The 25,441-nt window shown below is 35.6% G+C and overlaps 1 protein-coding gene across 1 annotated transcript; it reads right to left on the minus strand.

Annotated features, from left to right (window-relative positions):
* Positions 1-343: 343 nt before the first annotated feature.
* Positions 344-23,620, minus strand: LOC123988943. Its single transcript, XM_046289702.1, has 4 exons — positions 23,549-23,620; positions 23,350-23,425; positions 22,883-23,041; positions 344-2,161 (listed from the first exon to the last, which is right to left on the minus strand). Exons 1-4 carry the CDS (start codon positions 23,557-23,559, stop codon positions 344-346), a joined length of 2,064 nt encoding a protein of 687 aa, XP_046145658.1. The 5' UTR covers positions 23,560-23,620.
* Between the last annotated feature and the right edge of the window lie 1,821 nt (positions 23,621-25,441).

The following is a 25,441-nucleotide window of genomic DNA, read 5'->3' on the forward strand; positions in this document are numbered from 1 at the left end:
GTAGTACATTGTTTGTGCGAGGATGGAAGAGGATCAACTTGTTTCATATGGCCGAGAGTTTCGTACTCAGACAGAAACTCGTGGTAAGGTTTAGAGAACCGCTGAATTACGAATGAGACGATTTTCTAACGATCGAAGACATCGAAAGGCTGTTGAGCGTGATTCGCCTAAATTTATTGGTGTTGGGTTTTGAATGGGAGACGAACAATGTATCGTCCATCGTTTGCACGTGAATGTGTGGTTTTTAAATGCTCTTCGCAAATCTGATTTTCAGGAGTGGGTGATGGAGGGAGCTGAGAGGTCCTCGATTTCCCAAATCGACAAAGGTCTTGGTCGAGGTTTTCTAAAACAGACAGATGTGAACTCCTACTGAGGAAGGTGAGAATATTCGCTGGGAAGGACCGGACAGAATCCACCCGAGGGTAGTGTTTTGTGCCGTCGGAGTACACGCGAGCCTTTCCTCAGCCCTGGCAGCAAGAATTGACCGTAAAGAATCTGCTCCGATTATGATGTCGATTGGATCCGAGCTCATGGGTTCGTTGTCTGCAAGTTCCAAATCTGCAAGGTGAGACCCTTTGAAATTTGTTGGTTTTTTGAAGGCACGTACCTTGTGAGTGATCGCCAAAATGATTGCTGTAGTCGAATATGCTGGCTTATCTGATCTAATTGGCGTGACAGTTATTTCTGCGGTGTGGCTTGCGTGCGATTGATTTTCTCCAATTCCGATGATTTTGGTCGGCTGTTTTGTACGCAGGAGACGGAGTGTTTGGGCGAGATTCTCCGTGATAAGGGTTGCCACTGAACCTTGATCCAGAAGAGCTCGAGCCTTAACGCATCGACCCTGACTCGAGCGAATTTGCACGCGCGCTGTTGAAAGAAGAATACATGAGCCTTTTGGAGAATTTGACGCTACGTGAGTACTTATCTCAACTGCGTTTTCGGGAGATTCAGACTCAGCTTTCGATGTGGAAGGAATCGCGTCCTTTGAGCTCGGAAAATGTAAAAGTGTATTATGACGCTGATTACATTCTTTGCATAAGTGCTTGCTTTGGCACTGTGCTGAGGAGTGCTTAATTGAGAAGCAATTGACGCACCGTTTTTGTTTTCGTATAAAATGAAAGCGTTCGGAGACTGGTTGCGAAAGAAATTTCGGACATTGGTAGATTAAGTGAGTTTGTTGACACACCGGACAAGTAATTTTTTGAGATGTCACGGAATGGGTTGAAATCGATCTTGACTTAGATTGTTTACATTTTTCAACGTCGCTCGCTTTTTCGCGTTTTATATTAGGCATTGATTCGAGTGCGCGAATTCTTTTTCTTAAAAACGTGTCAAATTCCTCATACGTCGGAACGTCGGTAGCTTCACTAAGATGAAACTCCCAAGCCTTTCGCGATGCACGATCTAATTTTTGCGTTGCTATAAAAACGATCATGTCATCCCACTTGTCGACCGGTCGGTTTAAATTTCTTAACATTTCGAGAGATATGTTTATTCCATCGCGCAACGCACTAAGGTCGTGACTGTTTTCGGCTGTTACAGACGGCATCGAAAATAACGTGTTCAAATGCGTTGAAATTAACCGCTGTTTGTTTTCGTAACGCGACGTTATGATCTTCCACGCAATGTCAAAGTTTTTGTCTGTTATAGGAAGGTGACTCACGGCGCGGCTTGCTTCACCCGTTAACGATGAATTCAAAAATTGAAGGCGGTCAATGTTTGATAAAGAATCATTATTTTTTACCAGCGAGGTGAAGCGGTCACGGAAGCTCTCCCATTCGGTGAAGGCGCCATCGATGGTTGGCAATTGAATCTTTGGTAGATGAACCGTTGACTTCGACGTCGTTGAATTTGAATTTGCGTTGGCTGTTGTAGATTGCGGTGGAGGCGTGACCTTGGCGAGGACCTCCGCCATGTAGTCCAGAGCCTCTTGGTAACGTTCTTCGGATTCGATGAACAGGTTGTCGACGAAGTACGGGAGGCTGGACTTCGTCGCTTTGTCGGTGCATGCTGCTATCCTCGCATCCAGATCTTGGCTTTGGATGTATGCTTCTTTTAACATCGTCATACGGTTTTGGGTGGTCGCTGCGGTCATTTTTGTTTGACCGAGCTTTTTAAAATTGATAAGCGCACGATCAATAGATCGTAACGTTTGAGTTTGCTTGTACAGCAATTCTTCAAGGTTACTAATGGCCGTTAACGAGTTAAATGTCGATTACAGGTTGACGATTACCGATTTATCCTCGATCCCAATCCGGCTCGAAGGACCAAATTTGTTCTCGGCGAGTGTTGGATTTTTTGGAATGGCGTGGATTCCGTCTTTTCAAAGACGTAGGCGTCGAGGAGAAGAATAACGACACAGCTTGTGGTCACTAATTGTGTATCAATTGTATTTTGTACACAATGAGTCGAAATTAAACACTACAAAAATCACACTTGTGTGTTAATTTGGAATTACACGATTCACTGAATTCGCGGTGCAAGGCACTGAAGTGAATTTAAAAATGCTCGAAAATCGAGTAAAGAAAAGTTCTTGGTCGCTGTTGTCGCTTAGTAATCGCTCTCTGAATTGCTTTCGCTTCTAATGCCGAAACGGTTCGAATTTTTGACTTTTAATATTGGTGAGCGCTCGGATCGGTGGTTAAACAGCGCAACAGCGATTACATTTACTTACGGGATTATCGACCCGAGTTATCGACTGAGGTGGTCGTAAGTTTGAAGTGCGAAATTCGTACACAATGTAATATACTGATACCTTCCCACAGATCAATGTGCATATAATAACAGTATCGTTATTACTAAATCTGAATTAGATCTCCTGCAATATACTGATCCCTTCCCACAGATCAATGTACATTGAATAACAGTATCATCTATACTATATCGACATTGGATATAATGTAATATACTGATGCCTTCCCAGAGATCAATGTAATTTTGGTAACAATATCATTATTACTATATCTACATTAGATATAATGATATATACTGATCCCTACCCACAGATCAATGTACATATAATAACAGTTTGGTTATTACTATATCTACAATAGATATAATGTAATATACTGATACCTTTCCACAGATCAATGTACATACAATAACAGTATCGTAATTACTATATCTACATTAGATATGTAATATACATCTAATAACAATATCATTATCACTATACCTACATCAGATGTAATGTAATATGCTGATTTATTCCCACAGACCAATGTACATTTAATAACAATATCATTATACTATATCTACATTGGATACAATGTAATATACTGATACCTTCCCACAGATCAATGTACATATAATAACGGTTCGTATTTACTATATCTACAATAGATATAATGTAATATACTGCTGCCTTCCCACAGATCAATGTAATTTTGGTAACAATATCATTATTACTATATCTACATTAGATATAATGTAATATACTGATCCCTACCCACAGATCAATGTACATATAATAACAGTTTCGTTACTACAATATCTACAATAGATATAATGTAATACACTGATACCTTCCCACAGATCAATGTACATATAATAACAGTATCGTTACTACTATATCTGCATTTGATATGTAATATACATTTAATAACAATATCATTATTAATATATCTACACCAGATGAAATTTAATATACTGATTTAATCCCACAGACCAATGTACATTTAATAACAATATCATTATTACTATATCTACATTGGATATAATGTAATATACTAATACCTTCCCACAGATCAATGTACATATAATAACAGTTTCGTAGTTACTATATCTACAATAGATATAATGTAATATACTGATACCTTCCCGCAGATCAATATACATATAATAACAGTATCGTTATTACTATATCTACATTAGATATAATGTAATATACTGATTTAATCCCACAGACCAATGCACACTTAATAACAATATCATTATTAATATATCTACATCAGATGAAATTTAATATACTGATTTAATCCCACAGACCAATGTACACTCAATAACAATATCATTATTACTATATCGACATGGGATACAATGTAATATACTGATACCTTCCCACAGATCAATGTACATATAATAACAGTATCGTTATTACTATATCTACATTAGATATGTAATATACATTTATTACTATATCTACATCAGATGAAATTTAATATACTGATTTAATCCCACAGATCCATGTACATTTAATAACAATATCATTATTACTATATCTACATTAGATATAATGTAATATACTGATCCATACCCACAGATCAATGTACATATAATAACAGTTTCGTCATTACTATATCTATTAAATGTACATTGGTCTGTGGGAAGGGATCAGTATATTGCAGGAGATCTAATTCTGATATAGTAATAACGATACTGCCATTATATGTACATTCATCGGTGGGAAGGGATCATCATATTACATTATATCTAATGTAGATATAGTAATAATGGTATTGTTATTAAATGTACATTGGTCTGTGTGATTAAATCAGTATATTAAATTTCATCTGATGTAGATATATTAATAATGATATTGTTATTAAATGTATATTACATATCAAATGCAGATATAGTAGTAACGATACTGTTATTATATGTACATTGATCTGTGGGAAGGTATCAGTGTATTACATTATATCTATTGTAGATATAGTAATAACGAAACTGTTATTATATGTACATGGATCTCTGGGTAGGGATCAGTATATTACATTATATCTAATGTAGATATAGTAATAATGATGTTGTTACCAAAATTACAATGATATGTGGGAAGGCATCAGTATATTACATTATATCCAATGTAGATATAGTATAAATGATACCGTTATTCAATGTACATTGATCGGTGGGAAGGAATCAGTATACTGCAGCAGATCGAATACAGATATAGTAATAACGATACTGCCATTATATGTACATTGATCGGTGGGAAGGGATCATTATATTACATTATATCTAATGTAGATATAGTAATAATGATATTGTTATTAAATGTACATTGATCTGTGGGATTAAATCACTATATTACATTATATCTAATGTAGATATAATAATAATGATATTGTTATCAAATGTACATTGGTCTGTGGGATTAAATCAGTATATTAAATTTCATCTGATGTAGATATAGTAATAATGATATTGTTATTAAATGTATATTACATATCTAATGTAGATATAGTAATAACGACACTGTTATTATTTGTACATTGATCTGTGGGAAGGGATCATTATATTACATTATATCTAATGTAGATATAGTAATAATGATATTGTTATTCTATGTACATTAATCTGTGGGAAGGAATCAGTATACTGCAGCAGATCGAATGCAGATATAGTAATAACGATACTGCCATTATATGTACATTGATCGGTGGGAAGGTATCAGTGTATTACATTATATCTAATGTAGAGATAGTAATAATGATGTTGTTACCAAATTTACATTGATCTGTGGGAAGGTATCAGTATATTACATTATATCTAATGTAGATATAGTATAAATGATACCGTTATTCAATGTACATTGATCTGTGGGAAGGAATCAGTATACTGCAGCAGATCGAATGCAGATATAGTAATAACGATACTGCCATTATATGTGCATTGATCGGTGGGATGTGATCATTATATTACATTATATCTAATGTAGATATAGTAATAATGATATTGTTATTCTATGTACATTAATCTGTGGGAAGGAATCAGTATACTGCAGCAGATCGAATGCAGATATAGTAATAACGATACTGCCATTATATGTACATTCATCGGTGGGAAGGGATCATTATATTACATTATATCTAATGTAGATATAGTAATAATGATATGTTATTAAATGTATATTACATATCAAATGTAGATATAGTAATTACGATACTGTTATTATATGTACATGATCTGTGGGAAGGTATCAGTATATTACATTATATCTAATGTAGATATAGTAATAACGATACCGTTATTATATGTATATTGTTCTGTGGGAAGGTATCAGTATATTACATTATATCTATTGTAGATATAGTAACAACGAAACTGTTATTATATGTACATTGATCTGTGGGAAGGTATCAGTATATTACATTGTATCCAATGTAGATATAGTAATAATGATATTGTTATTAAATGTACATTGGTCTGTGGGAATAAATCAGTATATTAAATTTCATCTGATGTACATATAGTAATAAAGATATTGTTATTAAATGTATATTACATATCTAATGTAGATATAGTAATAACGATACTGTTATTATATGTACATTGATCTGTGGGAAGGTATCAGTATATTACATTATATCTAATGTAGATATATTAAAACGATACTGTTATTATATGTACATTGATCTGTGGGCAGGTATCAGTATATTACATTGTATCCAATGTAGATATAGTAATAATGATATTGTTATTAAATGTACATTGGTCTGTGTGATTAAATCAGTATATTAAATTTCATCTGATGTAGATATATTAATAATGATATTGTTATTAAATGTATATTACATATCAAATGCAGATATAGTAGTAACGATACTGTTATTATATGTACATTGATCTGTGGGAAGGGATCAGTATATTACATTATATCTAATGTAGATATAGTAATAATGATGTTGTTACCAAAATTACAATGATATGTGGGAAGGCATCAGTATATTACATTATATCCAATGTAGATATAGTATAAATGATACCGTTATTCAATGTACATTGATCGGTGGGAAGGAATCAGTATACTGCAGCAGATCGAATACAGATATAGTAATAACGATACTGCCATTATATGTACATTGATCGGTGGGAAGGGATCATTATATTACATTATATCTAATGTAGATATAGTAATAATGATATTGTTATTAAATGTACATTGATCTGTGGGATTAAATCATTATATTACATTATATCTAATGTAGATATAATAATAATGATATTGTTATTAAATGTACATTGGTCTGTGGGATTAAATCAGTATATTACATTACATCTGATGTAGATATATTAATAATGATATTGTTATTAAATGTATATTACATATCAAATGGGATATAGTAATAACGATACTCCCATTATATGTACATTGATCGGTGTTAAGGGATCATTATATTTCATTATATCCAATGCAGATATAGTATAAATGATACTGTTATTCAATGTACACTGATCTGTGGGAAGGAATCAGTATATTGCAGTAGATCTAATGTAGATATAGTAATAACGATACTGTTATTAAGTGTTTATTACGTATCTAATGTACATATAGTAATAACGATATTGTTACAATCTTGCATTGATCTGTGGGAAGTGATCAGTATATTACATGATATCTAATGTAGATATAGTAATAGTTATATTGTTATTAAATGTACATTGGTCTGTGGGATTAAATCAGTATATTACATTTCATCTGATGTAGATATAGTAATAATGATATCGTTATTAAATGTATATTACATATCTAACGTAGATATAGTAATAACGATACTGCCATTATATGTACATTGATCGGTGGGAAGGGATCATTATATTTCATTATATCTAATGTAGATACAGTAATAATGATATTGTTATTAAATGTACATTGGTCTGTGGGATTAAATCAGTACATTACATAACATCTGATGTAGATATAGTAATAATGATATTGTTATTAAATGTATATTACATATCTAACGTAGATATAGTAATAACGATACTGTTATTGTATGTACATTGAACTGTGGGAACGTATCAGTATATTACATTATATCTAATGTAGATACAGTAATAATGATATTGTTATCAAAATTACATTGATCTGTGGGAAGGCATAAGTATATTTCATTATATCCAATGCAGATATAGTATAAATGATACTGTTATTCAATGTACACTGATCTGTGGGAAGGAATCAGTATATTGCAGTAGATCTAATGTAGATATAGTAATAACGATACTGTTATTAAGTGTTTATTACGTATCTAATGTACATATAGTAATAACGATATTGTTACAATCTCTCATTGATCTGTGGGAAGTGATCAGTATATTACATTATATCTATTGTAGATATAGTATGATATTGTTATTAAATGTACATTGGTCTGTGGGAAGGAATCAGTATATTGCAGTAGATCTAATGTAGATGTAGTAATAACGATACTGTTATTAAGTGTTTATTACGTATCTAATGTACATATAGTAATAACGATATTGTTACAGTCTTGCATTGATCTGTGGGAAGTGATCAGTATATTACATGATATCTAATGAAGATATAGTAATAATGATATTGTTATTAAATGTACATTGGTCTGTTTGAATAAATCAGTATAATACGTTACACCTGATGTAGATATATTATTAATGATATTGTTATTAAATGTATATTACATATCAAATGTAGATATAGTAATAACGATACTGCCATTATATGTGCATTGATCGGTGGGATGTGATCATTATATTACATTATATCTAATGTAGATATAGTAATAGTTATATTGTTATTAAATGTACATTGGTCTGTGGGATTGAATCAGTATATTACATTTCATCTGATGTAGATATAGTAATGATGGTATTGTTATTAAATGTATATTGGTCTGTGGGATTAAATCAGTATATTACATTTCATCTGATGTAGATATAGTAATAATGATATCGTTATTAAAAGTATATTACATATCTTATGTAGATATAGTAATAACGATACTGTTATTATATGTACATTGATCTGTTGGAAGGTATCGGTATATTACATTATATCTAATGTGGATATAGTAATAAAAAAACTGTTATTATATGTACGTTGATCTGTGGGATTAAATCATTATATTAAATTACATCCGATGTAGATATAGTAATAATGATATTGTTATTAAATGTATATTACATATCTATTGTAGATATAGTAATAACGAAACTGTTATTATATGTACATTGATCTGTGGGAAGGTATCAGTATATTACATTATATCTAATGTAGATATAGTAATAACGAAAGTGTTATTATATGTACATTGTTCTGTGGGATGAAATCATTATATTAAATTACATGTGATGTAGATATAGTAATAATGATATTGTTATTAAATGTATATTACATATCTAATGTAGATATAGTAATAACGCTACTGTTATTGTATGTACATTGATCTGTGTGATGGTATCAGTATATTACATTGTATCTAATGTAGGTATAGTATGATATTGTTATTAAATGTACATTGGTCTGTGGGAACAAATCAGTATATATCATTACATCTGATGTAGATATATTAATAATGATATTGTTATTAAATGTATATTACATATCAAATGTAGATATAGTAATAATGATACTGCCATTATATGTACGTTGATCGGTGGGAAGGGATCATTATATTACATTATATCTAATTTAGATATAGTAATAGTGATATTGTTATTAAATGTATATTACATATCTAATGTAGATATAGTAATAACGCTACTGTTATTGTATGTAGATTGATCTGTGGGAAGGTATCGGTATATTACATTATATTCAATGTAGATATAGTATGAATGATACTGGTATTCAATGTACATTGGTCTGTGGGAAGGAATCAGTATATTGCAGCAGATCTAATGTAGATATAGTAATAACGATACTGTTATTAAATGTATATTACATATCTAATGTAGATATAGTAATAACGATACTGTTATTATATGTAAATTGATCTGTGGGAAGGTATCAGTATATTACATTATATCTAATGTAGATATAGTAATAACGATACTGTTATTATTTGTACATTGATCTGTGGGAAGGTATCAGTATATTACATTGTATCTAATGTGGATATAGTGATAATGATATTGTTATTAAATGTACATTGGTCAGTGGGAATAAATCAGTATATTACATTACATCTGATGTAGAAATATTAATAATGATATTGTTATTAAATGTATATTACATATCAAATGGACATATAGTAATAACGATACTGCCATTATATGTACATTGATCGGCGGGAAGGGATCATTATATTACATTATATCTAATGTAGATACAGTAATAATGATATTGTTATTAAATGTACATTGGTCTGTGGGATTAAATCAGTACATTACATAACATCTGATGTAGATATAGTAATAATGATATTGTTATTAAATGTATATTACATATCTAACGTAGATATAGTAATAACGATACTGTTATTGTATGTACATTGAACTGTGGGAACGTATCAGTATATTACATTATATCCAATGTAGATATAGTAATAATGATATTGTTATCAAAATTACATTGATCTGTGGGAAGGAATCAGTATATTGCAGTAGATCTAATGTAGATATAGTAATAACGATACTGTTATTAAGTGTTTATTACGTATCTAATGTACATATAGTAATAACGATATTGTTACAATCTCTCATTGATCTGTGGGAAGTGATCAGTATATTACATTATATCTATTGTAGATATAGTATGATATTGTTATTAAATGTACATTGGTCTGTGGGAAGGAATCAGTATATTGCAGTAGATCTAATGTAGATGTAGTAATAACGATACTGTTATTAAGTGTTTATTACGTATCTAATGTACATATAGTAATAACGATATTGTTACAGTCTTGCATTGATCTGTGGGAAGTGATCAGTATATTACATGATATCTAATGAAGATATAGTAATAATGATATTGTTATTAAATGTACATTGGTCTGTTTGAATAAATCAGTATAATACATTACACCTGATGTAGATATATTATTAATGATATTGTTATTAAATGTATATTACATATCAAATGTAGATATAGTAATAACGATACTGCCATTATATGTGCATTGATCGGTGGGATGTGATCATTATATTACATTATATCTAATGTAGATATAGTAATAGTTATATTGTTATTAAATGTACATTGGTCTGTGGGATTGAATCAGTATATTACATTTCATCTGATGTAGATATAGTAATGATGGTATTGTTATTAAATGTACATTGGTCTGTGGGATTAAATCAGTATATTACATTTCATCTGATGTAGATATAGTAATAATGATATTGTTATTAAATGTATATTACATATCTTATGTAGATATAGTAATAACGATACTGTTATTATATGTACATTGATCTGTTGGAAGGTATCGGTATATTTCATTATATCTAATGTAGATATAGTAATAAAAAAACTGTTATTATATGTACGTTGGTCTGTGGGATTAAATCAGTATATTACATAATATCTGATGTAGATATAGTAATAATGATATTGTTATTAAATGTATATTACATATCTAATGTAGATATGGTAATAACGATACTGTTATTATATGTACATCGATCTGTGGGAAGGTATCAGTATATTACATTATATCTAATGTAGATGTAGTAATAACGAAAGTGTTATTATATGTACATTGTTCTGTGGGATGAAATCATTATATTAAATTACATGTGATGTAGATATAGTAATAATGATATTGTTATTAAATGTATATTACATATCTTATGTAGATATAGTAATAACGATACTGTTATTGTATGTACATTGATCTGTGGGAAGGTATCAATATATTACATTGTATCTGATGTAGGTATAGTATGATATTGTTATTAAATGTACATTGGTCTGTGGGAAGGGATCAGTATATTACATTATATCTAATGTAGATATAGTAATAATGATATTGTTATTAAATGTACATTGGTCTGTGGGAACAAATCAGTATATATCATTACATCTGATGTAGATATATTAATAATGATATTGTTATTAAATGTATATTACATATCAAATGTAGATATAGTATTAATGATACTGCCATTATATGTACGTTGATCGGTGGGAAGGGATCATTATATTACATTATATCTAATTTAGATATAGTAATAATGATATTGTTATTAAATGTATATTACATATCTAATGTAGATATAGTAATAACGCTACTGTTATTGTATGTAGATTGATCTGTGGGAAGGTATCAGTATATTGCAGTAGATCTAATGTAGATGTAGTAATAACGATACTGTTATTAAGTGTTTATTACGTATCTAATGTACATATAGTAATAACGATATTGTTACAATCTTGCATTTATCAGTGGGAAGTGATCAGTATATTACATTATATCTAATGAAGATATAGTAATAATGATATTGTTATTAAATGTACATTGGTCTGCTTGAATAAATCAGTATAATACATTACACTTGATGTAGATATATTAATAATGATATTGTTATTAAATGTATATTACATATCAAATGTAGATATAGTAATAACGATACTGCCATTATATGTGCATTGATCGGTGGGATGTGATCATTATATTACATTATATCTAATGCAGATATAGTAATAATTATATTGTTATTAAATGTACATTGGTCTGTGGGATTAAATCAGTATATTACATTTCATCTGATGTAGATATAATAATAATGGTATTGTTATTAAATGTACATTGGTCTGTGGGATTAAATCAGTATATTACATTTCATCTGATGTAGCTATAGTAATAATGATACTGTTATTAAATGTATATTACATATCTAACGTAGATATAGTAATAACGATACTGTTATTGTATGTACATTGAACTGTGGGAACGTATCAGTATATTACATTATATCCAATGTAGATATAGTAATAATGATATTGTTATCAAAATTACATTGATCTGTGGGAAGGCATAAGTATATTTCATTATATCCAATGCAGATATAGTATAAATGATACTGTTATTCAATGTACACTGATCTGTGGGAAGGAATCAGTATATTGCAGTAGATCTAATGTAGATATAGTAATAACGATACTGTTATTAAGTATTTATTACATATCTAATGTACATATAGTAATGACGATAATGTTACAATCTGTGCATTGATCTGTGGGAAGTGATCAGTATATTACATTATATCTAATGAGGATAGTAGTTGTTCTATGCGGATTCTAAATCACTGGCGTCAGCATTTTTTGTAATTTGACACCACACCGTCAGCAGAAATATGATACCCCCTCGCCCCGACAACATCCGCCCCTCTCCCCACCCTATGACCTTGAACTGAAATTTGACACCACCGTCAGCAGAAATATGATCCCCCTCCCCCCTCCCGCACCCCATAACCACCCCTCGGCAGAAATAACCACCCTGTGACAACCCCCGCCCTATAACCACCCCCTCAGCAGAGATACCCACCCTATAACCACCCCCTCAGCAGAAATACCCACCCTATGACAACCCCCGCCCTATAACCACCCCCACAGCAGAAATACCCACCCTATGACAACCTCCGCCCTATAACTACCCCCTTAGCAGAAATATCCCCCTCTCCCCTCCCCCTCCCCTCTCCCTTGACCTTGAACTGAAATTTGACGCCATCAGCAAAAATATGATACATCCTGACCTTGAACTATGACGGTGTGGTATGATACCCCCCACCCCGACAATATCCACCCCTCTCCCCACCCTATGACCTTGAACTGAAATTTGACACCACCGTCAGCAGAAATATGATACCCCCCCACCGCGACAATATCCACCCCTCTCCCCACCCTATGACCTTGAACTGAAATTTGACACCACCGTCAGCAGAAATATGATACCCCCCCCCCCCACCCCGACAATATCCACCCCTCTCCCCACCCTATGACCTTGAACTGAAATTTGACATCTTCAGCAGAAATATAACACCCTACCCCCACCCTCCATGACCTTGAACTGTTTGTTCTTATCGGAAGGTCACTTTTTTCTACGTCTTGAAAATGATTTTTTCTACGTCTTGGAAATGAGTTTTTTGTTGACGCAGCAAATCTGACACTGCAATTCGTGACTATAGAAGGTAGGGGATTTGCTAAAGTTTCAAGCATACACAAAACCAAATTGACCATCACCGCAAGCGCATCGTTCGCGAGATTGTATTGTGAAAAGTGAAATATGTATTCTCAAAGTTTCAAAGAGTTTTTTTGCCAAAGGAAGCGCCCCGCAAGTTCTACTCAAGAAGAAGAGGCACGCAAAAAAATGACAAAACATTAGGACGACGTGAAGTAAGTGTTCGAAACACATTTCATTTAACGCTGCTGGTATTTATTTGTTCCAATAACATATTTAAACGGTATTTATTTGTTCTAGAATCGCACCACAATTATCATGTCGAATTTTGGGTCGAAAATATCCATTGACGGATTCCTGTACAAAGCATTTGGAAATCGGCATAAATATACTTTGCGACAATTTCTACCCGCAACTCATATTATCAGACAGCCGAAACAACCGCCTGGAGCTGAGCATAGTCACGTGGTCGCTGATTGTAGCCGAAGCGGACAACGTATGCAGCTTCTTTGACGATTCAAAAGATACACGCGACAATATTAATTTTAATGATATAAGTGTTGAATTTGGAGTGCTATATGGCGTAAAAGTAATTAAATTGATTAGCAATGATATATGTATGTGCATGATGAAAAAAACATTTGAGAAAATGGTAATTTTAAATGATTGTATAATTGAAATGCATAATGCATTATATGATAAACTGTATTCGGTGGAACAAAAATTTAAAGAGTTTGTTGCATTAGTTCGGGGATACGGAGATGTAAAAGTGCGTGCAGAGGTTGTGCAGCATATCAAAGAAACTGATATTTATGATCCAAATTCAATTATCGATTGCGAATTAGTAGCTTTAGGTATTCAGGCAATAATAACAGCTGCATCAGCAGCATCTTAACAGAGAAAAAAGGATTATGTTACAAATTATGTTAGAAATTATACTTTAATAAATCATAATGTATTGCATCATTTGCAACTTCTCTCTCTACCTATATAAACCCAAACATCCCAGGAAAAAATTTCACTTCCTATACGATAGCCGTACGATGTGCATATGCAAATTTGATCTTCGAATTAGCACAAAAAGAATTCGCACCAGATTGGAAAATACTTTTGTCTGCGCGCGTTGCTGGAATATTGTTAGCCAAAGAGTTAGCCAAAGAAGAAAGTAATGGCACCGCGGAAAAGTAACAAGAAGAAGAAGACGAAGTCGCGCAAACTTCCAGTTGCAAAACGTGGGGGATTTCTTCCAGCACTTGTACCTATTTTTGCAGGCCTTGCAGCTTTGGGCACGGTGGCTGGCGGTGCAGCAGGTATCGCCAAGGCAGTCAACGATGCATCTGCAGCACGGAAAACATTAGAGGAAGTGAAACGGCACAATCGTGTTATGGAAGGACATGGACTTTACCTTGCACCATATAAACGGGGAAAAGGAATTAAAGAAAAAAAAAGAAGCGCTTCGGCAAATTGTAACGCTTCCAAAGGGCGCAATGACAAATGTACAGTTATATAACTTTGCACGAAAGTTGAACTTTCCATATTTTCGAGGTGTTTTCATGCGTACAAATTTACCCTCTAAATCGTTCTTAAACGAATGCGGTATCGTGAATTTAGATAAATCGGAAGGTCCTGGTACACACTGGGTAGCTTACGTAAAGCGGGGTAATTGTGTTAAATATTTCGATTCTTTTGGAAATCTGAGACCACCGACAGAGTTAATAAACTACTTCGAAAAGCATGTAACGATTTTATACAATCACACGCAGTATCAAAAATTCAATACGAGTGTATGTGGACAACTCTGCTTGCATTTTTCAGCTGGAAATGTATAAAATAGTTTCAATGCACATAGTCTTCACAGTTGCAAAGATGTCGTTGACGTTTACGTTAAGCGGAAAAAATTCTGTGCTTAGCACTGATTACTTTCCACCTATAGATTTGAAGGATGATAATTACGAACTCGGACTCGTTGATTTTCAAGCTTTCAACACAATACCAAACGTTGACTTTACAAACAATAAATTTTACTTTGATGCCGATGGTGAGATCACGATACCGGATGGTTCGTATGAACTCGAAGCGCTAAATAAATACTTGCAAGAGAAAATAATGGACAAGACAAAAATCATTTTATTTCGTACAAATAACAGCACTTTGAAAAGTGAAATATATAGTGATTATACAATCGATTTTACCAAACCAAATAATATAGGATCGCTTCTCGGGTTTTCTACATATCGCATATTACCGCCGGGGCAATGGCACGAGTCGGATATACCCGTAAATATTATGAAAGTAAATGTGCTGAGGATCGAATGTAATATTACGACTGGCGCGTATAGCAACGGTCAATGTGTTCATACCATTCATGAGTTTTCACCGCGCGTGCCACCAGGATATAAAATTTCGGAAAGTCCTACGAACGTCATTTATCTTCCAGTAATCGTGAGAGCCATTGATCACCTTAGTATACGCATTACCGATCAAAACGATAATCTGATAAATTTCCGTGGAGAAGAATTGACAGTGAGGCTTCATATTAGGCGGTGTAAAAAATAACATGAATATAAACATAATAATCAATGGCCTGTTGAACGGCACGAACGGCTCGAACGGCCAGCGAACGGTTCGAACGGTTCGAACGGCTCGAACGGCTCGAACGGCTCGAACGGCCCGCGAACGGATCGTTGAACGGCCCAAACGGCTTGCCGTTGAACGGCTCGAACGGTCCGCGAACGGCTCGAACGGCCCGCTGAACGGCTCGAACGGCTCGAACGGCTTTCCGTTGAACGGCTCGAACGGCTCGAACGGCTCGAACGGCCCGTTGAACGGCTCGAACGGCTTTCCGTTGAACGGCTCGAACGGCTCGAACGGCTCGTTGAACGGCTCGAACGGCCCGCTGAACGGCTCGAACGGCTTTCCGTTGAACGGCTCGAACGGCTCGAACGGCTCGTTGAACGGCTCGAACGGCCCGCTGAACGGCTCGAACGGCTCGTCGAACGGCTCGAACGGCCCGCCGAACGGCTCGAACAGCCCGCCGAACGGCTCGAACGACCCGCTGAACGGCTCGAACGGCTCGTTGAACGGCTCGAACGGCTTTCCGTTGAACGGCTCGAACGGCTCGAACGGCCCGCTGAACGGCTCGAACGGCTTTCCGTTGAACGGCTCGAACGGCTCGAACGGCCCGCTGAACGGTTCGAACGGCCCGCTGAACGGCTCGAACGGCTCGAACGGCCCGCCGAACGGCTCGAACGGCCCGTTGAACGGCTCGAACGGCTCGAACGGCCCGTTGAACGGCTCGAACTGTCCGCTGAACAGCTCGAACGGCATGCTGAACATTTTACGGCAGCTGCAGTAAGGATAATGATGTAAAAACGATAACAATTACACAATCATTCAGTAGAGGGAATATATCCAAATCGGACACATCGCAAGAGCACATCGTCAAACGCTCCGACGACGCGACCGTTTAATATACGTTATATATCCGTTCATTTAATCGCCTTTCAAGAGAACAAGCACAACTTATGCTAAACATTACTAGAAATAATGCTGTTGTACACAGATGCTAAAACTCAACCGATCAACAATCCGCCGAATGCATTATTGAGCACCCCGTTGAACGAGTTGCTAAAAGGATCGTTAGAAAATGGATGGAACCAGAACTTCAATCACAAACGCACAAATTGTACTTGCAGCAGCAGCAATTACCACGGTTGCAGGAATAATAATCATGTATTAAACGGTGATGACTCTTTACAATCATTTAGTAAGGACAATATCTCCACACTGAACACATCGCAAGATTTGAGCGACAAAAACACGCAATTTCTGCAATCGTTGGGTTTTGTGATTAAGAAACGAAAATGATGGACCCATTGAACATTGCCAGTTTACCGATTTCTGACGATCGAATTACAAAGATCGAATTACATAGTTACAGCCCATACGCCAACACAACGTTCGGAAACAATGATGAAATACGAATTCCCATTCAACAACAAGATTTGTACACGTTTCCTAGTGAGAGTTACCTTTACGTCGAAGGAAAACTCATTCTCAACGATGAGAATGTTGCAGGAACTTCAGTTGGACTAGAAATGAATTGCGCAGCATTTATGTTTGATGAAATTCGATATGAATTAAACGGCGTGGAGATCGATCGTTGTAAAAACGTTGGAATAACAACTATGATAAAAAATGGAGTATCGTTGACAACGACAAAATCAAAAATGCTTGAAAACGCTGGTTGGATAGACATACCCAATGCAGGAGGCTACTTTGACTTTTGTGTTCCTCTAAATATGCTGCTCGGTTTCTGCGAAGATTACAAACGAATAGTGATTAATGCGCATCATGAATTGATTCTGATTCGATCGCGAGACGACAAAAATGCTGTTTATGGAACAGATGGTGCAAAATACACGCTGCAATTATACAAAGTACAGTGGAGGATGCCACATGTCACGCTCGAAGAAAAACACAAACTTTCATTGTTGCGTATCCTTGAAAACGGTCAAACGATAATTATGAGTTACCGTTCCTGGGACTTATACGAGTATCCAATGTTACAAGCAACCACTAAACATACATGGAGCATTAAAGCAGCTACGCAATTAGAAAAACCGCGATATGTAATATTTGCATTACAAACGGATAAAAAAAATAAGCTCAATAGACATATCACCAAATTTGATGACTGCAAACTCACCAATTTTCGATTGTATTTAAATTCGGAATCATATCCGTATGACAATTTGAATCTTGACTTTAATAAAAATAGATACTCTGTCCTTTACGACATGTATGCAAAATTCAGAAAGTCATATTACGGAGCAATGTGCAGTAATGGTGATGACGGAGCTCTATACGATAAGATACTCTTTTTCGGCTACGGCCCATTCGTTGTCATTGATTGCTCTCATCAGAACGAATAGATAAAAAGCGCTACAATCGATGTAAGAATCGATTTTGAGTGTAGTAAAAACGTTCCTGAAAATACTAGCGCCTACTGTTTGATCATTCACGATCGTATCGTGCAGTACAATCCACTGACCAATGTAGTGCGCAAACTCTCTTAAGTGAAAGAGGGTTTATATGATCATTCCGCAGTAAAAGCGGTCATTTTTCGCCACAAATTCAACTAATCAAAATGAATGTACCAACATTCGTGGACATTCAAGGCTTCAAAAGCGATACGAACGAGTTTTTCGTAAAGGAACTTGCTATCTTCCAGAATGGGAATCGCGTACAATGTTTCATCTTTGCGCCACCATTTGCTAAGAAAAAATTGTCGAAAGCAGAATTAAGACAAATAAAATGGTTGATGCAAAATCATCACGGTTTTGAGTGGGACGATGGTACCGTGCCGTATTCATGCCTTCAAGAGTGTGCCACTTCGTGTTTGAAAGATAGTATTCATGGATCCGTATACGTCAAGGGCATTGAGAAAGAAAAATGACTGAAGAAACTTTATCCTTCAGTCAGTCCAATCAATATAGAGGTTTTGAACAAAGATGACGATCTACCGAATTTGCCAACCAAGAGCCGGCATATTCAGGATGGATGGATGGATAAACATATGGCATGCATCGCGCACAATGGGGCATGTGCTATGAGAAACGTATCGATATTAAAAGAATGGTGGTTAAAAAAAAGGAAGGAGGAAGATGAAGAGCTGTGCATGGAACATTATAACCGGCCAGGGGATGACACGCACATAGATGGACCTCCACCGAAAAAGAAAAATTGTTACATTTGTCTTAAAACACGAAACATTTAATATCATTTATTAATTTTGTTCATTACTGTAAAATAATAAAATCTATTTAGTAAAAATATACTTTATGCGTCTTAATGTTGTTTTACCTAGAACGATTGTATGTGTAACGTTTGTGTTTCATATTCCAATGTAGGAGATACAAAAGGAATGATCTTCTATTTCAAAGACATGAGGGAGTAGGGCGAAATCCATGTTTACATGCAGACACGTGTTGATGTGCAATCTGGTACAGATAGAGAGAGTATCGTCGAGACAGACTTTTGGTCACGTTTTGCTTGGATGCCTCTTTGACGGCTTGCTGACGCGGTTAACGTGAGGGGGTAGGGTGAAATGTTTACAGGTAGACACGTGTCGAGTGCAATCTGATACAGATTGAGCGAGCATTGTCGACACAGACTTTCGGTCACGTTGTTGTTTGGATGCGTATTTGATGGCTCGGTCACGAATTACATTCCGCGTGTCCGCCACCACCGCGCGCCCGCCGCCGCCGCGCCGCGGAGAAAAGGGTTAATCGCGGTTAAAGCGCGTTATCGCCGCGGAGAAAAAGGGTTAATCGCGGTTAAAGCTCGTCTACGGCCTCGGTTAAAGCGCGTTCACGACGCGGACAAGCAGCTTTTCCGCAACCTATAAAGAGGCTGAATCATTAAATATATGGTTATTATATAGACGATATGCGTTTCGCAAAGCAGCCCCTGTCTATGCTTATTCTCGATTTAGACGAGAGGACAACAAGCATGGACGATCGTCGGCGACGACACGGGCCCCTCTTGCCGAATACGATACGTGGTATAATTTGCGGTCCATCGAACTGCGGTAAAACGAACGTCGTAATCAATCTGATCGAGAGCCCGAACGGTGTAAGATTCAATAACGTATATGTATACTCAAAATCATTGCAACAACCAAAGTACAAATATCTCGAACGAATTTTCACAAACGTTCCTGAAATCGGATACTTTTCATTTTCAAATAATGCCGAAGTCGTGCCACCGAACGAGGCGCTGCCCGATTCGGTGTTTATATTCGATGACGTTGCGTGCGACAAGCAAGACGTGATAAGAGAATATTTCGCTATGGGAAGGCACTCGCACGTGGACTGTTTTTATCTCTGTCAGACTTATGCGAGAATACCGAAACACCTAATTCGCGACAATGCCAACCTTTTGATCGTGTTCAAACAAGATGGCACGAATCTACACCACATTTATAATGATCATGTAAATACAGACATGTCGTACGAAAACTTTTGTAAATTGTGCGCGCAGTGTTGGGAACAGAAATATGGTTTCGTAATAATCGACAAGGACAGCTCGATGGAACATGGCCGTTACAGAAAAGGATTTAACGAATTTGCCGTTTTCTGAAACATTTAGTCCATCGATAGAACGCTTAGCGAGTAGACGTCTTCTCTTTGCAATGAATAATAGTAATATTAAAGAATCGAGTAAAGTTGCGAATGCTATAGCTAAAACAAGCGATGCTATACGCAAAAAACGCAGAGCTCTCAAATCGGAGAGCATCGACGAAGAGAGAGTCATCGAAAAACGATTGAGACCCGTGGTAGAACCGCTGGAACAAATTATCGAGAATATATCAGCGGTATCGCCACATTCAGACACGATCGATATAAAATCCGAGTCGACATTCCCAACCTTGAATATTAAAGAACCGCAAAAATTGACGTCAACTCCTTTTCTTAACCCTCAAAGCGCACAAACTGCAAGAGCGCGCATTTATTCCGAACCTGGTACATCTTCGAGTGAACAGACGGTGGATGTGACGAAAGATCGTGATGAATCGATACATGCCGTTGAAACGTACGGCGACAGCGACGAGAATCTTAATGTTTCTATGCAGCGAATTTTGGACAAGCCTAGCGAAAACATACGTAGCCATTTCACGGAAAATTTGGGGCCGTTGGCAGCTAAATACATTCAATTACTCTTTACCGATCGTGAGAAGAAGATAGATGACGTGTATGGAGTATATGTACAACGCAACAAATTAATGCTTGGAAGTTCAGTTTTCGACGTAAGCAAAAACGACGATGTGATTATTAATGGGGTGAAGTACAGAGGAACAACTGGTTTGTACGAATTACTATTCATGAGAATGCCTGATGACACCTTATTCAACGATGCTGATTTACACAAATACGCGGAAATATTAAAGTCGTCGAACGCTCATAGACGCAGCCATATCTCGTCAGGGCTTGTGAAAAGTAACAAGGGCTACAAGTATAAATATATCATTGCAAAATTGCTTAAGAGCGAGCGGCGTGGAGGTAATCTGATACCGTTCGATATGGCGGTTAACGATAATGCGGTGGACTACGTGCACTGGAATGACCCAAACGAGCTCGTCGATAGATTACGTCTTCTCGTATCCTCGAAATCCGCAGGACATACGGGGCATGACAACGAGATCGTTTCTATAATCGAAGAACTTCGAGAAGCCGGGTTGATTATAAATTGACACGTTCGTAAAGCATGATGCTAGTTTACAAATATGAAGAAGGTGAAGGGCAATCATATCACGGACGAGAAGATACAGCGTGTCAACGAGTTGCACGTGCCAGCGAGACGTAACTTTAGACATAGACGAGTCATTGTACGGGGTTACGGTGATCTCTGGCAAGCGGATCTCGTAGAGATGCGACAGTATGCGCAAATCAACAATGGCCACAATTACATACTCGCCGTCATCGATGTCTTATCTAAATACGCTTGGGCCGTAGCAGTGAAAGCGATCCCAGCAAATTGTATATAATGTATTATGTATTACATTTATTGTATTATTGTATTATGTATTACATTTATTGCATTAAAAAGTATTCAAAATTATCAATATAATTTATTCTTAGACCAACCTCCCTTCATTTATAAAATAACATTCCCCTGTAATAAAAGTAAACACAAAATAAAGCCGAAAAATTATTTATTCATATAATCAGTATAATTACAAACATTTTTAAATATAGATTACAAAATATTGTTCGCTCCTATCCATGAATTGTGCGTAGAATCAAACCCCGACCATTTGACGAAAACTTTATTTCCCCTTCGTTGTAGAACCTTCTCCACTAACATAAGTATGCATCGCGATTTTTACTTTTGTAGTTCATATTCATAGAACCCGCCAACCAACGGTTGTTTTGCATATCTTGCAAGAGATACGTTACAGGATTTGTTCGTTGAATTTTAATAATTGTGAAAATTTCAGTTGTCCAATTCGGTGTATAACCCTTTGCGAATAAGGTTTTGTATTTACTAACTCGCACGTGTTCACCGATCTTGTACTTGGCCGGAGCTACAATCTTTATGTTAGAATATACGGACGATAAAAGTTTGTCCGCGTGTTCCGATGTTACGTCGACGGGCCGCATTCTAATCGTACGATGCCTTCTATTGTTATAATCTGAGACCCAATCCGGCTATAACAGATAAAATAAAATATGCATTAATACGCAAATCTAATAAATCTAATAAATCAAAACAAACAAGCAACTTACATCATCGTGGCGGGCGAGTTTGTGCAGGAATTCGTGGCGGCGATACGGAAGTCGTCACACTGTGTGATGCCAAGAAGAGGACCACAGATGTCGTGAACATCTTTCAAGATATATAATAAGGGCGAGCGGAAGGAGCAGGATCACCAATCCGGCTATAACAGATAAAATAAAATATGCATTAATACGCAAATCTAATAAATCTAATAGATCAAACCTGATAAGCAACTTACATCATCGTGGCGGGCGAATTCGTGCAGGAATTCGTGGCGGCGAGCGGAAGGCAGAAAAACACTACCACCAATCCGGCTATAATAGATAAAATAAAATATATATTAATACACAAATCTAATAAATATAATAAATCAAAACTTGTACTACAAAGGGCTTTGCCCGTTTATTATTAATAAATAAAACAGACAAGCAACTTACATCAATTTCATATCCGAATAGATATCGCAGGTCGAAGACGTCGATGTTTTGACAGTGCCTTCGCACTCCTTCGACCCACAGCTCTTCCAGATTTTTCCAGTTTGCCGCCCGCTCCCGACGAACTCTTGCTACGTCCGCCACGTATACGATTCCTAATTGGCGTATTGCACCCGCTTTAAAAAACAATTAATTAAAAAGAAATAAAATTAACACGCTAAGAGTAATTACTAAAAAGTACTTACGCTCCGTTTTCAAAAATGCGGCCAACGCCTCCAGTTGCAATGTCGTTATTGTGCGATCCATTGTAAATAACGAAAACACGTCGGTGATGCGTTTATAAAGCACTGAGAAACATCCCCCTCCAAACTCTAAGACACTCGGCACTTCCAGTATCATGCCGCAAATTCTGAAATTAATCTGTCGAACGACTCGCAAGAATTTGCAAGGTTTGTGTGAATTCCGAGTCAGACGTCTCTCTCATGAAATTGCAAAGTTCGCAAGAACTCGAAAGCCTATAGGCTTAAAAAGATACTTGGAAATTAATAATATTTTACTCGTGGAGCAAAGAATAAATTGTGTTTTTACGAATAATTATTTATTTTATAATGTCCCCAAGGCAATGTTCTCGTGGATTGTGGAATTATGAATCGTTTATCATCGTAAGGACTAAGCACCTTCTTTTCTTCACATATAGAATATACATTGTGCAATTTTGAACGAATACATCTCTGTTCACGATGCACTTCTAAACGATCATACAAGCAACGTATATAATCATCGAAGGAAATAGTTTTTCTAATTACGTTACTTTTGACACCCTTCACTTTTTTCGTGTCCCGCTTGCCCTCTACGCGCAAAGCATACATTTTCGACCGAAGTCCGACAAACTCAGTCATTATACACCCATTATTTTCATCCTTCATTAATCCCGGTACTTTTTTGTTTACTCGTGGCATACTGTAAACATTGTCCTCGGTATAGTCGCTCGTGTCAAACCGATGTATATCGCGTTTCATTACATCGTATATGTCATCACATACCAGTTCGTATATAAGACTATCTGTGTCTGTGTATAATATTTTACAAAGATGTTTAAATTTCGGCCAAACATAATCATGGTGGAATTCGTGCAAACATGTTTTTGATATATCCAGAATACACATACCAACATAAATGGGTTTTGTAAATTTAATTTCCAACTTTCGCATCTCTATTGCGACCAAATGTTCCGAAAATATTGATCTGCTATGAAAATTTGGTTTTGATATCAGGGCCTCGGCACCGTATCTACCTTCCCATTTTGTAACTAATTTAACATCTACATGATTTCTAACGTTCTCCATAGTTTTACCAAAGACTGCATTATTCATTAATTTAAATAAATTCTTTTCAAAATCATTTTTAGCTACAGTTCTAAGTTGCGTGTTTAAATTAATGTATTCGCGAAGCCATGGAGATTGTTTAAATTCTAAAACGCGATGAATTACAGAAACTTTTAAACCATGATTTAAGCATTGTTGAAGATTGCGGTAATGGATGATGTAACGTTGCTTATCCTGAACTGTAGCGAGTAGTTTCTCATGTTTGCCATTAGGAGGCTTCTCGCGTATTGGACAAAAAGGTAAATCTGCATGCTTATCGTGTAATTCTAGTGGGTATTTCAAATCGACTTCCAAAATATATCCAATGTTCGAATTTTCGGATATCGCATGAATGTTAAAAGTTTTAATTTCATTATCGTCTAACCACTTAAACTCGCCGTAAGGCAGATACTGCGACATTGCCCATCCATACAAATTATTAACATCGAAATAAACTAAATATCGCGATGGTTCTTCGGAATTGTATGAATCCATGTATTTATTATTGGCCTTTGCGTATCGATTAGAACAT

The sequence above is a fragment of the Osmia bicornis genome, unplaced genomic scaffold (genome assembly GCF_907164935.1).
Source record: "Osmia bicornis bicornis unplaced genomic scaffold, iOsmBic2.1, whole genome shotgun sequence".
NCBI classification, from domain to species: domain Eukaryota; kingdom Metazoa; phylum Arthropoda; class Insecta; order Hymenoptera; family Megachilidae; genus Osmia; species Osmia bicornis.

Coding starts and splice junctions, on each gene's coding strand:
- LOC123988943 (XM_046289702.1), bottom strand. Junction 23,042..23,349: donor AATTCGCCCGCCACGATGAT/GTAAGTTGCTTA, acceptor TATCTGTTATAG/CCGGATTGGGTCTCAGATTA. Junction 2,162..22,882: donor AGATCGGTGAACACGTGCGA/GTTAGTAAATAC, acceptor TTGCTGTACAAG/CAAACTCAAACGTTACGATC.